Here is a 17,000-nt window from a genome sequence, read left to right as displayed (position 1 = left end):
TATAGTAACAAATCATAACAGAATTAAAAAAAAATTACAATAAAGAAGAACATTAACATTAGTACAGAATAACATTACCATCAGCGGTTTCCATTTTTGAAATGTTTTCAATTTTGTCGGCATCACACTTAATTTCATTCACTATTGTTCTTACTACTCCATAAATTGAAGCAATACTTGAAGCACTTCGCTATTTCATAAATGTTTAATAATTAAAAAATTTTTGGGACAATTCCAACATCACATGCATATGTACATTTATTGGCCATAACAACGTATAGTAGTTTCATTATAACAAAAGAGAAAAGCTACGAAATGCTATTAAAACTGAAGGTACGTTACTGACACTGTGATTTCAGAATGCGGCATGACACGTGGTGCTGGGGAAGAACACTGCACACTAGTACAAAGGAGAGCTGTTCCAATGTGAATAGCTAGCAGTGTCCTGCACGGCAGTAGTAGTACAGTAATGGGCAGGTACTGGTGTGTGCAATTTTTTTTTTTTTGGCTCTGATGGTTAACGGAGACTGACTGTTAATCAAGTGACAATTTCTGAAGGTTTTACTATACTGTATAACTAACATTAGTATATCGATTACCAAACATTACTACTTCATAAAACCTTAGTTTCAAACCCATTTTTTCCCTAAAGAGTATATCGGGCAGCAGCAGGCACACACCAAGGGCTCAACTTAGACAGGGTGCCATTCAATCACAGGTATCGCCCACATTTAACCCAACACACGTTTTTGGAAACATACACCCACAAACACACATACTGTGCAAACTCCACAAAGACAATGAGTAGGTGTGGGATTGAAACCTAAGACTCTGAATTTGTGAGGCAATAATGCTAACCACTATACCACCACTGAAGGATCCTTGTAGAACAGTGAAAACAAAATACACCATTATTAACCATTAGGAAGAAAAAGTGAGCAAATAGATCAAAGTAAGTCAGTGATCTTAACAAAATGACACAAAAACAGTCAGCCACAGTTTCCTTTAATGAAAGGTTTTAACAGTGTCATCAGCTGGTAAATGAAAATCTAAGAAATAAACATGATTCAAGTTTGCTGGAATTTGTACATCAATAAAGCTGGTGTAGCATATTCTTCTTGTTCAGTATCATATTGCGAGTTTTGTCAGTTGGCCAGGTTTCATATCAAAACAGGAAACATTTAAAAATATGCCTGCCTTCTAAAAAAAATCTTTCACCCAATAAAGTAAATGGTACCCTTCACAATAAAAAAGTTTTTGTGCAATGCATAGTATATTGCTTTCTTCATTGATAAAATCTTTTATTTTTTGACATTTCTTAAGTTAATTCTTTTCTTCAGCAAATATTATAGCAAAAGGAAAATATCTTGTAATAAAATGTCACAGCATGCCAGAAGAGGCTGAATTTAGTGTGTGAGCCTTTCTCTCCATATGGCATTTAGTAATGGAAACTGTTACAGCTGGTCTCCTGGAAGGCAGGGCTCTGCACACCAGTTTTTCTGATAATGTCTTCATTCTTCCATCAAAGACTTAGTAAAGCAGAGCTATAGAAAATGCTAAGTATGCTTCGTTCCTAAACATCTGACCCTTAAACAAACACAGCAATGACCATTTTAAATTTCACCTTGGCACACCAGTCCTTTATCTTTAAGCTACCAGCACCAAATAGAGCACTTCTAATGGTATCCAAAAGTAAGGAAAACAATTCTGAATGACAGCAGAATGAATTTAAGAAAAGTCTAGCATCTCTCAAAATTCTCCTTGAAGACTTTTCTGTAGAAAGCAACTTTAAAGCTGTCCTGATACATTCTTAATCAACAAAATGCACTTTGGTATCTTAAATGTTTTTCCACATTATGTAACAGAAAACACTCATTTTTGTAACTAAACAATTTGACATTAAAACATTTCGCATATGCTGCTAGAACTCAACAAAAATACTTTTCAGACATAAAAAATACAACTATTACTACATTATATCAAAGTACCCTTTTCTTGCTTGGTACACATATACAATTATTGCTGTAAATACACTTTGACCTTTAAAGGACATGCTCTGCCCAGAAAAAATGCACAGACACATATACACACACTGTATATATATTAGATAAGATATATTGTGTGTGTATGTGTGTAAAAAGGGTGCTCAAATTACTTCCTTTAAAATAAACCATTAAAAGAAATTTAAAAACAGAAGAAAGTAAACACTTGAAACAGCTAAGACTCTAAATATACGATGATACCCTGCTTCTGATGGCCTAGCTTTCATATTATATCTTAAAGTAACAAATATCTTTTTTTTTTTTTTAATACTCTACCCTGCACCTAGCATCACTAATACTTAAATTCTCAAACTTCATCTACAAGAAAAATTCAGTTTCAGTCTTTGGTTTTGCTGCAGTTTTACATGTTGCAACATCCTAATAAATATCAGTAATTCTGAAATGACCTAATCTGGAGACAGAGCTTACTGCATCTACAACAGTCAACATTTTCACTTCTTGGGGAGAGCGTAAGAAGCTCAACCTGTCAGAATTCCTTTAAGTCCAGTTTGCTCGCCCCTTGCTGAGAACCTAACAAACATAATACTTGAAAATAAAAACAATAACAAAAAAACAAGTGCAAAGTAAAGTGAACCACTGAAAAGGTAAAATAAATATCTTAATTGCACAAACATCTCAGGTGTAAGCATTTTGATATGTCTGAATACAAAGCCCCAGTCCTTAAAGTCCAAAGTCAGTTTCTATAGCTTCAGGGATTGTTAAACTATTCTGTTCCAAGTTCAAACATGAATCCATTTTTTTTCTTGTTATGATTTGATCTTCCAAAGCTGTGAATAAAACATCAGCAAAATTAGAGAAAAATTATAATATAGACTTTTACAGTTTTAAAAAGTACTCCCAAATTGTGGGATGGAGCTGAACAGAAAACAAAGAAAACACATGACAAGATTAAATTTAGTTAGATAGCTAGATAGATAGACAGGCAGACAGAGAGACAGATAGATATTTTATTTTAAAGAAACCTTTTACTATTACATAGCAGACTAAGCTGTATTAATTCACACAGAAACAATCATAGTATCTTCTTTAATATAACATAAAACATCAATCCCCCATATTTCTCAAAATTCTTTCTCAAATTGATTCACCAATTCATAATAACTTGTTATAAGTCAAAGGAATATCTATCCCACTCCATCATTATTTCATTAAATGGTACTGAAACACCGTGCACAGTAAAACATGCTTACAGATGCTCTACATGAGTTCCCTCTTCTCCTTTGAGTACTATATGTCTTGATTTAAACACAATGGTGTCAACAAAATGCCTAAACATTTTATTCAAAAGAAAGTCAGAAGCTAACTTATAACCAAAAGGTGACTGGTGAATACAGCAAATACTCCGGCCCATTAATATACCGGTGACTTGGTGATCATATTGAGAGAAGCCATGAGCATTGTTTTGTAATATTTTGTGTCATTTGGAAGTAATTATTTGAAAATAGTTTCTCGTGCTTAAAATGAAACACCTCACTAATCACCACAAAACACAAATAATCAGTATTTTTTCTGAGGTAGTCTAATAAACAGTATTAAATACATTAAACTTCACTTTCTGGACAGACAGATGTAACCCAGCATTGTTAAACTGATTTATTTACAGAAGCTGGCACAGTGACTGATTGGACTGTAGGTCTGATGATAGACCTTATAATATACATACACTATATGTGTGTGTGTGTGTACAGTCATGTACTGTATACACTTACACACATACTCACTAATTCATGTGCTCTTCACGAATTACTATGACCATCTGTAGAACATTTAATTCACATTCAGATATATCTTATACGTAGGTGGGGAAACTGCCAAAGATGCCACAATATAGTATTAGAGATCAGTGATTTTTATGTTGTTAAAATGTCAAGTATTTAGATTGGACGGTACAGTGGCACGATGGTAGCACAGCTGCCTCACAGTAAGGAGACCAAGGTTCACGTCCCAGGTCCTCTGTGCATGAATTTTGCATGTTCTCCCATGTCTGCATGGGTTTTAAGGTTTTCTGTAGGTGCTTCGGTTTCTTCGCACAGTTGAAATACGTGTAGGTTAGATAAATTGGTCTTAGTGTGCTATTGGTGTGGGTGTGTGTTTGCCCTGTGATGGACTGCCACCCTGTCCAGGGGTTCTTCCTGCTTTGTGCCCTATGCTAGCTTGGATAGGCTCCAGCACACCCGACCCTGTGACTCTGGTCTGGATTAAGTGGGTTAGAAGATTACACGAATCTAGTATTTAGATTTCACTCTGCAAATATATTGCATTGTATTGCTCACTTTCAATTTGACCCAAGTTAAAGTAGAAATCTTACCCCAACTGACAAAAATGCGTTAATCTATTACACTGAATAACCACAGACACATCTTAATTAACCTTTTTAATTGTGAAAATGGATTTCAATATCTCGACTGTAAGACTGGAAATTCTCACTTATGGTAGATAACACAAATCAGTACATAGTCAAACAATAATCAGGATTATAGTGCTTCACTTATTTATTAAATTCAGTAGGATTTTGTCAGATTGTCACTGGTCCAACTCATAATCATAACCACACAAAACATTTCATTTAACTCATAGAGTTGAAATTCAAAATTGAAATATTACTCCATTAAATGAAGTTATTTCTGATCACTACTTAGTTACTTTTGTTTTGGTTCTACCCTTACCAATACATTCACAGATTAAAACAAAGACAGTGTGACATTGAAACTCTGCTTCAAAATTTATAGATATTTTGAGTAAGTCAAGTTTAAATCAAGGAAAACAATTTAGATCACCTAGCATCAAATTATAATATGACCTTGAGTGGCTTTAGAGACAAGAGGTCCCCTTAAAACAAAAGCGATTAAAGCACATAGAAACTTACCCTGGTTTAATGACAGCACTCAAGATAGATTAGAGTGTCAAAATCTGGAGTGTAGACTGAGAATAACAAAGCTGCAAGTCTTTCGAAATGCATGGACAGGGAGTGTTAAAAATTAAAAAAAAAAAAAAAAAAAGCTCTCTTTAAAGCCCGCTCTGACTACTATTGTAAAATAACAGATAACAACAATAAAAATCCTTGTGTACTGTTTAGAACAGTGGCTAATCTAACAAATGGGAATTTAGAACTACAGTGCAAAATACCAACAAACATTAGCAGTACAGACTTTAAGAACTTCTTTAAAGAAAAAATTAAAAACATAAGATCCCAGATCTCAACATCACAGTGCAAACCGCATACTAGCTTGGCAAACCCTATCTCACCTTGCATTCAGTACTTTAGAAATTTTAATATTGTAACAGAACAGTAAGTGTTAACTTAAATTTCTAAAATGAAACCTACTACTTCTTCTTTAGATCTAGTGACAACAAAACTAATAAAAAAAACACAATGGATGTTCTTGCAGCACCTATTCTTAGCATTACCAATGGCTCATTATTGCATGTTGCAGTTCCTGTTGCACTAAAATTGTTAATTATCAAACCGTTACTTAAAAAGTCACACCTAGACTTACATATACTTAATAATTATAGACCCATATCAAATTTATCCTTTCTCCCTAAATTATTTGAAAAAGTAGTTGCCAATTTTCTTGAGTCTCACTTTACAAATCACAATTTATTTGAGAACTTCCAGTATGGTTTCCGCAATGGTCATAGTACAGAAACGGCGCTAACCTATGCTGTAAATGACATTCTCATATCCTCTGATGAAGGAAATTCCACTGTAATTATTTTGTTAGATTTAAGTGCAGTGTTTTTACTACACAGGCTGGAAAATGACATTGTGCACATAGGCACTGTCCTTGCCTGGTTTAGTTCTTATTTATCAAATTGATTCCAGTATGTACAGAAATGTGCCAACACCACTCCATCATTATACAAAGAAGTGAGATATGGTGTCCCACAGGGCTCAGTTCTGGGACCTTCATTCTTTTTACTTTACATGCTTCCTCTGGGATCTATTATTAGAAAACATAAAGTTAATTTTCACTTGTATGTAGATGACACCCAGTTATACCTCTTTTAGACCAAATGACATTTCTCCGATGTTGTCCCTAATTAGATGTGTTAGTGAACTAAACGAGTGGTTGGATAAGAACTACTTTTCTTTGAACACAGATAAAACAGAAATATTAATTATTGGAGGAAATGATGCGGATCACAACAATATTTTGTCATTATTTAACTAAGCTGGAATCACTATTAGTTTTACTGGATCAGCCCACAATCTAGGTGCTATCTTTGACATTAGCATGTCATTTACAGTGCACATTACAAAAGTATCCAAAACATGTTTTTTCTATCCTAAAAATGTTGGAAAATTAAGCTGTTTTCTAAATATGCAGGATACTGAGAAATTCATTCATCCATTTATTTCTAGTAGGATTGACTACTGCAATACAGTGTTCACTGGCTGTTCAAATTGTTCTTTATAGCGCTTTCAGTTAATTCAAAATGCTGATGCAAGAATTATTACAAGAACAAGAAAATATGAACTCCAGTTCTTTAAGTCCTTACACTGGCTACCAGTTATGTTTAGCACATATTTCATAATCCTTTTTTAACTTATAAAGTCTTAAATGGCCAAGGTTCTGTTTATTTATTTGAACTTATTGTTGTTTACAAACCAGAGTGCACATTATGATCTCAAGACGCCGGTCTGCTTATGATTCCAAAAATTAATAATGCAACAGTGGGAAGTCGAGCTTTTAGTTACAGGGCCCTAAACCTGTGGAATGGTCTTCTACTATAAGGGGTGCCCTTACATTTTCAGCTTTTAATTCTGACTGAAAACTCACTACTTTAGTTTAGCATACCCTGAGTAGAGCTGCTCATTAGCTGTGCATACTGAATCTCTGTGGTTAGTCATTAGTACTAAAATGTAAGTAATATATTCATAAACTATCACTAATGCTCACCTATTGTGTTTACCTTCTCGGTACTCACATGTGGCATATGGCGCCACTGCTCTACTGCTAAGTTGTTTGCCAGCCTATGGAAAAGTAATCTTTGATAAAGGAGCACCAGAATAATCAGGTAGAAGGGTCCTTCTGTCAGGCTGACTGGCCCAGCACTGATTCAGTTGTAGAATTGTCAGTACTGGGGAGGCAGCTTGTTGGCTAAGGTCTCCATGACTCTGAACAAATCTGAATCCTCAAATGTGATAGTTCTGTATTTAGTGAGTAGTATAATCTATTCTTGCATTTTACTTTGTAGCTTGTATTACTGTATTGTATTTCTGAGGTGGCAATGATAGATCGGCCATCTGTGAAAAGGATTACTTGTGTTCTGTTTTGTGTGTTGTATTTACCTCATTGTTGACACCCATTGCACACATATCCTACCTTGAAATGGGTTCTCTCTCTGAATTACATTCCCAACATTTCTTCCATTTTTTTCCCTACAAAGGAATTTTTATTGGGAGTTTTTTCTTGTCTTCTTAAAGGGTCAAGGAGGATTTCAAAAAACGGGTCCTATTAAAGCCCATTGCGGCATTCCTTGTGTAATTTTGGACTATACAAGAAATACATTGTTGTTGTTTCTCATTTAAAATACTGTTTGAACATATACAAATCTTCAAATTGTTAGGGCTACATATATGTGCATTGCCAAGAGGTTTTTGTAAACCATTAACACTCTATTTTCAAAATAAATTATTAAACTTTGCCACTTATGCAAGCACATGTTGAAAAGGATTAAATTCTCAGATACTGATAAAAGTCTGATTTTATTTATGTTGGGGTTGAGGGGAACCCATGAAGAAGAACTTTACATAATTTCATTTATTTAATTTTAGGACATGTGCCTTTTGCTTACTTTCTATCTCATTCACACAGAGATGAACCTTGGCCAAAAATGAATCTGTATCAGCTTGCAAACCCTGCAACCAAAGGTGGTAAGTAATTTCAGCTGATGATTTAACTACTCATCATTCCCTTTTGATTTTCACCTTGTCAATTTTAAATTGATTACAAATTGACTTTAATGCTCCAGTCAGATAGAGCTGGAGAGACAGTAGCAGTCATAGCACGTAATATGCAAAGGATATTTAACATCATCATTATATTGCTTGAGATATCAATGTCTTTCCTCAATGTAACACTGTGAAAACCAAAATGAACTAAAATACTCAATTTTAAATGCAAACAAAATATTATATATAGGAGTGTCAGCAGGTGGATTGATGTAAGTAGTGTGGCATCTGTTGGAATGAAAAATGACTAAATTTTAACATGCAAGTTCTGATAAAATGCATTGGTTTTGGATTCCAGAGATACTGCAGTGTAAGGGGTAGGAATACTGCAGAGGCTGCTATACCTATCCATGACACAGAAGAAAAACAAAAAAGAAAAAAAAACTGCCCTGCCAGTAAAGGGGTACATTAATTAAAGATTAAAGAAAACACACCATTCATATGATAGTTTTTCTTACTTTGATGTGTTTCGTTAACATGAAACTGCTGCCACTAGTAAAAACTACAGTGAGAAAATATTCACATTTCTGAAGAATTCTTTTTTCCTTTTGCCTCCATCTAGAATGTGGATGTGGCATCTGTAGTGCTTAAATGTGATTAAGAGAAAATGAGTGAGAAATAGACAGAATCTACTTAAATTAGTCTCATCATAGTGTTCATAGAAGTCTACCATCGACCACATTCTGGCACTGAGGGTTCTAATGGAGCGCAAACGCGAATATTGGCAGAGTTTCTTTGCAGCCTTTGTCGCTTTTTGCAAAGCGTTCGACTCAGTGATCGAGCTGCCCTGTGGGACATCCTGAGGGTTCACGGGATCCCCTCGAGGTTGCTGGATATCATGGCTGGCCTGTACACTAGTACTGCGCAGAGTGGAGGCAGGACCTCTGCATTTTTCCCAGTTGATTCTGGGGTTCGTCAGGGGTGTGTTCTTGCTCCTACTCTGTTCAATGCTTGCATGGACTGGGTGCTGGGCAAGGTCATGGGGTCCAGCATCCATGTGGCATCTGTTGGTGAAGAAAGATTCACGGATCTTGACTTTGCTGATGATGCTGTGATCTTCGTGGAGTCAATGGAGGCTCTGATCGGGGCGCTCGAGAGACTGAGTGAGAAGTCTGAGTGTCTGGGCTTGTGAGTGTCCTGGATAAAAACCAAGATCCAGGCCTTTAATGACCTCTTGGGTACAGCTATCAGCAGTGTATCTGTTTGCAGAGAGAGTGTTGACCTTGTTTGAGAGGTTTACTTACCTTGGTAGTGACGTTCATGTCTCTGGCGACTCTTCCTATGAAGTCAGTAGAAGGATTGGGAGAGCATGGGGGGTCATGAGGTCGCTGGAAAGGGGTGTGTGGCGCTCCCAATATCTATGCAAAAGGATGAAGGTCCGAGACTTTAGAGTCCTGGTGCTTCCTGTCTTGCTATATGGTTGCGAGACATAGACGCTATCCAGTGACCTGAGACGAAGACTGGACTCCTTTGGTACTGTGTCTCTCCAGAAAATCCTTGGGTACCGCTGGTTTGACTTTGTGTCGAATGAGCGGTTGCTCATGGAGTCCCGAATGAGGCACATTACCTGCATTGTGAGGGAGCGTCAGTTATGGCACTACAGCCATGTGGCGCGTTTCCCCGAGGGTGATCTGGCTCGTAAGATCCTCATTGTTGGGGACATGAGTGGCTGGACCAGGCCAAGGGGTCGGCCACGTAACACCTGGCTGTGGCAGATAGAGGGTCATTTCCGGAGGGTGGGACTGGACCGCGTGTCTGCCTGGGGGGTTGCAAACCGGGATCCCGAGTTGTTTCATCGTGTAGTGGGTGCGGCAACGAACTGTACCAGCAGATGGTCCCCAATTTGACTTGACTTAATAGTGTTCTGTACATGGAAAAACTTTAATTTTGTATCCAACGTATTTTCAATGTAAAATATATTATCGAAGATTACTATAGCAATTCAACACTGTCTGCATTTGTTTTAAGCATCTTTGCATAAACATACAGCTAAATTTACACATTTACATAAGCTAGCACTCCTGATATGAAAGAAGAGAATCATATTATACAAAGTTAATAAAACAAGAATAATAAAGACTCCTGTGAATTAAAAGCCATGACAAAAATATAGGTCTTTCCACATTTCTTACAAATGTAAATGTTTTCTGAAAACTGATTGAGAGGAAAAAATGAAAATTTAACAAGCAATGCTATTAAAGCTTCAAGACTTCATTCATGTATAGTTTGATCTTTGTGCAAAGTAAAAGGAATATCTTACAGAAACATACTGCTCTAACTAAAGATATTTTAAAGTCATTTACACCAAACGGCAAAAGAAATCAGTTTAACAGTGTTCCGCCTAGTATTTTTTTTTAGTACCTTACTTCCCCAGCAAACCTTGTTTGATTCAAGAAACATTGAATCAATAACATGCACAGTTATACTAGAAGAATGGCCATTTAAGATTTTTTAGTCATATTACTGTTTTGAAAATTAATTATTCATGTACTGTATAAACACACTATGATGTGTAATCAACATGTTTGCCAAAAGAAGATCTGGAACACTTCATCCCACTATCAAATTCTCCCTCTCTCCTGGGGTTCTCCACATGTGCAAGTAGTGAAATGGTGACAAGGAAATTGACATACAGCACATAGATGTAACGTAACAAGCACATACTGTATTACAATACTGTCTAAAACCCCTTTTTTTGCAGCTTAATAATATTGAAAACTTAAGGCAGTAATTAAACGAAATTAATTGTTGGATTGACTATTACAATGTTTTTTCATAGGCTGTTCAAAGTGTTTTATATGCAGCTTTCAGCTAATTGAAAAAATGCTGCTTACAGAAAAGTATGAACACATAACTTCACTTCTCGAGTTCTTACACTGGCTCCCGGTTAAGATTACAGCTGATTTCAAAATACTAAAACATTACAAGGCAAAGGCCCTGCTTACTTATTTGAACTTATCATTACAAATTAAAAGTGTGCATTAAAAACTCAAGATATCAGTGTACTAAAGATTCTAAGATTAATAAAACAACAGTAGGATGTCAAAGCTCCAGGGTTGTGGAACAATCTGCCTACTTATATCAGAGATGCCCCTTCAGTCTCAGCTTTTAAATCCAGGTTGAAGACTTAATGTAGCACACATTGATAAAATCTGAGGATTTGCCTCTCTGTTTGTTACTCATTTGTACAAATTATTAACTGTTAGTAAACTTTGTTTTTCTTCTCTGTATTCTATTATGGCACTTGTGGCCACTGTTCTACAGTACTTCCAAGCTGTTTTTCTGCACAAAGACATCTGAGATACTGGAAGAACTAGAATCAAATGATAAAATGATACCCGTCATCTGATAAAATAGCCTAGCACAAACATATTTAATATAGTAGAATGTCTTGCGGGGGGAGAGTCTAGCTTCACAAGGTTCTAGGATTGTGACTGTGTCTGACTCTATCTTTGACATTGTCTGTTACTACTGATCGTGGACCCCAAGAGGTTTATTTTCTCTAGGGAAGCTGCTGACTAGAGCTTTTGTTTTCCTGGACATATCTAACAAATAGTATTAAAAGACATATACTGATAGGATTCTTTCATATCATTAAGTTTGAAACTTTTATTCTACAGTTTATTTAAACTATTTAATACGTAGTTTGTGGTTTGTAATTGCAGTGAAAGTACAACAAATGCAACTGTTCAAATGAATGTCTTTATAAATCAGGGCTAGTGAAACAAGTGTCACTAAACTTGAGAGGCAACTAGTTTCACTCTGCTGAAGCAGCTTAGGTAATTTAAATTATTTGCCAAATAATGTGAACTTGTTTTTTAATTATGGGGAGATGTATACCTATGTAGCAGTACAAATGAGTATTCATATTTAAATTTTTTTTTTGTTCTTTATTTCGCCTTATACAATTTCTTGTATTAGGAATTTGTTAGTTTTCGCATACCCCTTGGGGTCAGAGCGCAGGGTCAGCCATTGTACAGCGCCCCTGGAGCAATTACAGATTAAGGGCCTTGCTCAAGGGCCCAGGAGAGGATCTCTTTTGGCAGTGATGGTGATTTGAACCGGCAACCTTCAGGATACCAGCGCAGATCCTTAGCCTCAGAGCCACCACTCCGCCCCATAATATTATCAAGTTCTCATATACCATTGTTATAAGACATAAAATAAAAGTATACCGCATCTGTACTATACTATCAGGCTTTGACAGCAATATATATATTATGAAGACTACAATTGATTAGCCGAGAAGCATGAATGATAATTTATGAAAAAAGCTATTATAAAGAAAACTTCAGCAGAATATCAACAAGTTAATTCAAAGCAAAACTGATTCGTGAAAATGATGGTTTTAACTCCAAGTAGTGGGTAATATCCAGGAAGAAACTGTTCTTCCACTATGAGTTCTAAGAAAATCATTTTACCAGTAATCTAAAAATTTGTGAAAACCTTGTGAACACATTTAACCATAAAACACAAAACATGTATGCAAAAGGTAATGGGTAATGTCAGTGTATCATTATCTCAGCCGTTTTTGTGTATGGACTTGTATGTGATCTTTGTTTAATAAGTGAACCTACCACTTTAACAAAACTGTCCAGAGTGCTGTGCAGTTCAACCTGATTGCTGAATCAGAAGATGCTGTATGTTGTGCTGTATTTGCTCAACTATGAAACTATTGCATAATATGGATTTCATGTAAATTTGTTTACCATAAACAAACACAGGATTTATTTAAATTAAGGCTGAATTGGAGGTAAAGTGAAATTTCAATTAAACTTTCAAATGTCTAAAATTAAAGAAAACTTTTAATCTAAAAATTTGTGTCAATGCTAGCATAATTATTACTGTATTATACCTTACAGAAGAAAGTAAAGGTAAGTAACAGGCAGCTCACCTTTAGGTTAAAGCCCAGCAGGTCACTGATGACTCCAGAGACAGCTGACAGTATTACCACCTGAGTAATATTATATAGTAAAGGGTTCATTGTCAGTCCGTAAAGTCTAAATGGCGTATCCAGCTCCTGTTAATCCAAAAATGCACACAGTATAAGTTGGGAGTCACATGGAACTGTTCATTATAATATGATTGAAAGGATTAAGAAAGGTAAAGTATCCTTTGGAATACACCATTTAAGACAGCAGAACAGAATCAGAATCACTATGTGTAAAATCATCACTGAAGACCTACATTTACACCATCAATGAAAAGCAATTCAACAGACACTTATAGTGAAGCAAAAATCAAAGCATCTGAAAAGAAATATTGTTTTCAAATGCTCCCAAGTTTTTCAAGACAATCCTACCCTCATGCCCCTGGACTTTTTTAATTAGGTGACCTTAGCTTAAGAAGCAATATAGTGTACAAGTTAAAAAACAAGTTTCAGAATCAGTATTTCATGGCCTTTTAAACAAAAACAGCTGTAAGAACTGGGAAAAGGTGTCCATCAATGAATTCTAGAGCATCAACAACAATCTGAACAGCAAAAGAAAATAAAAAGCCTACAAGAAATCTTTGTATAGTGTAGAAATACACTAAGTTATTTAATACAATGTGTTATATTCATATATTGTTATTTTTTTGTAAAAATACTCTCCCAGATGGGGCCCATAGTATCTTTTACTAGCAAATCAGGAAAGAGAATCAATGAGTTGGGAGTTAAGAGTAAAAAGGGTGTTTCAGTATCCCTGTTAATGATGGGATTTGCACTGGCTTAAATGTACAGCTACATTTGATATCCCTTTTTTTCTGGATTCTCCCCTTAGATCCCCTTTCTGGCACCATCTTAGGAGGGGCACACTTCTACAAAAAGGATCATTTTACCTTCAGCAACTTTGTAGCTAATTTCAACACATTGTTCACTAAGGTTAGCTCTTCCTTCTTATTAGGTTTCTTCTCCATTTTTAAATACAAGTTGATCTGAAAAAAATACAGCAAATATTTTAATAATGTAATGTGAAAAGTCTACCTAAATATGCATTTATGCAACAATTTTCTATCCAGTTACTTCAATTCAGAGTCACAAGGGCTAGACCCTGCCACAGAAGCATCAAGCATGAGAATCGATCTGGGACAGGGAGCTCCTGTCTATTGAAACGTTCAAGTTTTAAAAGTGAAAGATGAGCAATGTAGATGAGAGAGCTACTGTACCTATAACTGAACAAGAAATGAATTTACTTTTATCTTGTCAGGTTCATAGTACAGTTTACGTAGTCTTTACTGGTGCTTTACCACATATCATTTAAAAAGATTAGGCCCAGTAAGTAGTTAACTTCAGGCTATTTTGCACACAACAGACTAAGGTACACATACCTGCTCTGTCAACAGAATGGAGGTATTGCTGTATTTTTTGCTGGTCTCAGATCCCAGGGTAACAAACCTCAGCAGAAACAATGATAAAGAAATACACCAGATAACCAGTTCCCAGTTGTAGTGGCAGTCAAGAAATGTCTCATGGACATGAAGAAGCTGCAGAGTAAAAGATTACATGTAAACTGAGCAAGCAAAAATTATGCAATTACAGGTATGTGTTTATTTGTCTTTTTGTAGTAGCCCACATGGATATGTTAATTCGCATTAATATTTTAAATAAAAGTATAGTTTTTTGTAAGACAGGTAAAATGTTTCAGTAGTATTGCACCTTGTACATCTACAAAAGGGACACAATGAATGTATATATAAAAAGAATCAAAAAAGTGAGATGTTTTTAGCCTTCCTCAGATTTGACTCACAGAAAGCAAACAGAAGCATACTAGTCTATTCTGACTTTTGTGCCTTTCACCTCTATTCTTTTACCTTGTTTTCAACACTGGAGTATGTATCTGTGTAAGAAATGTTTGTCTAGAAATCTTATGCCTTTTCTAAAAGCAGAAAACGCATAAGTGTTGTCATGCGGGTGTCTCATTCTACTGCCCTCGGGTGATAAATAATGCACTGCTGCAGCAGCAAAAACATTATTTTTTTTCTGCACCAAGTGTTTTAGTACAACATGAACAATTTAAGTGAAAAATGTTAAACAGCATGGCCTTATGCATATAATCAATCAGTCATTAACTTATACAGCAGATTTCATGAAGCACACCATTATAATTACCATAATTTATAGAATCATACATTAGATTATCAGGAAAGATATTATGAATGTCTTCATTCTGCTGCTCAAACCTTTCACTTTTATTTATTTATACACAGCTTTTTTCAAAGTACCATAATTTGGGGGTACTGTTTTACTCATGATTTTACGATGCCTCTAGAAAACCAGATGTTGCTACTGCATTGGTTTGTGTTTAAATTTTCTGATGCACTATTTAGAGTCACAGTCACGCGAAATACAGTAACTTAGTTCAGTAGTTTGAAAATATATTTGAGGCCCCAGCATTAGAGCTTGGCAGTGGACCCAGTCTGAAACCTCAGACATTTTTAGAATATTATCCAAATACATTTTTTGACCTGGGGAATTCAGTATTTATTGTTAACTGTAATTAAGAAACAGAAGGTCTGGAATGAAAACCTGCAGCCATTATGGCTCTCTATAAACCAAGTCTGAGACCCCTGGCATAAAAGATGAGTATGAGCATTAGGAATGTGATGAAGCTTTTCAGGACAATATCTGCATATACCGTAGCTGTTCCCTAACATGGCTCTGTGGCACCACTTAGTGGCTAAGCGTTTTAAAGTGATCTCTCTTACTATGTTTTAAATGCGAAGTAGTCTTTCACTGCAGTTCAATTTGTAGGTCATCAGAACCATGACTTTGTCTTTTATAACAAACTGGGCTCCCCCAGAAGTTTATCTTCTCCAGGAATTCTGTTGGAGTTTTGGATTTTCTCTCCTCCACTGTTAACCTACCATACCTCAATTAATTTTTTTTTTGTTCTTTATTTCGCCTTATACAATTTCTTGTATTAGGAATTTGTTAGTTTTCGCATACCCCTTGGGGTCAGAGCGCAGGGTCAGCCATTGTACAGCACCCCTAGAGCAATTACAGGTTAAGGGCCTTGCTCAAGGGCCCAGCAGAGTAGGATCTCTTTTGGCAGTGACGGGGATTCGAACCGGCAACCTTTGGGATACTGGTGCAAATCCTTAGCCTCAGAGCCACCACTCCGCCCCATAAATTTATGAGATGAATGAGAATTGTTCTGTTTACAGTAATTTGTGTTTACATATAAATATATAGAGTAGTTTACTGTTAGTGCATTATTGCTATAAATATGTGTGTAATGGCTATGTAATTTTCTTGAGCACTTCTATCAAATGTGTGCCTTGCGTTTCTATAGATAGCTCTGAAACAAAGTCTTTTACAATGGGTTAAAGTGTAAATCATATAAAAAAAGATGTTCAAACTGTACGCTTTTTGATGTTTTTAGTTTTCTTAAGGCTAGCATTCCTGAGAGTTTAACTTGACATTATTATGAGGACAATGTCAACTATTTGTTCATGAGGTTCATTTGGACATAATTTGCTTAAAAATACCAGTTGTAAGTTTTTATCATGTATTGTGTTTATTACAAACCATCTAAAATATGAAAACTTGTGTAAAATATCATTTTCTACAATATATTTTTCTGCAAAGTTCACCCTGAAGTAACTAGGACATATAACACAATGTGACAGTTAATGTTGATAATTCAAGCCCCAAGGAGATACTTACAGTAGGCCCACATAGAAATATGCAGCATATTTCAGTACAGTGATCTGATTTCAGGCAAATCTCTTTTGTTGCTATGGCATTACAATTTATTTTTCATTCACAAAGTGCAATATTGAGAGATAAATGTATACATTTTTGTTTTCATAATGTAAATAATTAGCATACACTAAATATGTGTAAATTCACATTAAAATATGAATTAAATATATTTATACACTGTAGTAAATGAAGGACAACATAAATTCCGACACTGTCTGTATTTCTGCAGATTACTCAGACACTGCCAACATTCTAGACTTTTGCATAGACATTCAAATGCATGATATTAACT

The 17,000-nt window shown here is 35.6% G+C and overlaps 1 protein-coding gene across 5 annotated transcripts in view; it reads right to left on the bottom strand.

The window, feature by feature from the left end:
• Window positions 1–991: 991 nt before the first annotated feature.
• LOC114659349 (protein PHTF2-like) overlaps window positions 992–17,000 on the bottom strand; it is a 198,821-nt gene continuing 182,812 nt past the window's right edge. For all 5 annotated transcript variants that reach the window (XM_051923729.1, XM_028811803.2, XM_051923723.1 and 2 more), the window contains 4 exons: window positions 14,332–14,487; window positions 13,843–13,938; window positions 12,917–13,042; window positions 992–2,830 (listed from right to left, as the gene is read on the bottom strand). In XM_051923729.1, the coding sequence (XP_051779689.1) occupies window positions 2,810–2,830; window positions 12,917–13,042; window positions 13,843–13,938; window positions 14,332–14,487 (399 nt within the window). In that variant the 3' untranslated portion in view covers window positions 992–2,809. The remainder of the gene's footprint in view (window positions 2,831–12,916; window positions 13,043–13,842; window positions 13,939–14,331; window positions 14,488–17,000) is intronic.

The sequence above is a fragment of the Erpetoichthys calabaricus genome, chromosome 1 (assembly GCF_900747795.2).
Source record: "Erpetoichthys calabaricus chromosome 1, fErpCal1.3, whole genome shotgun sequence".
NCBI lineage: Eukaryota > Metazoa > Chordata > Cladistia > Polypteriformes > Polypteridae > Erpetoichthys > Erpetoichthys calabaricus.
The sequence above is the reverse complement of the archived record's forward strand: the minus strand, read 5'-3'. Positions and strand labels throughout refer to the sequence as shown.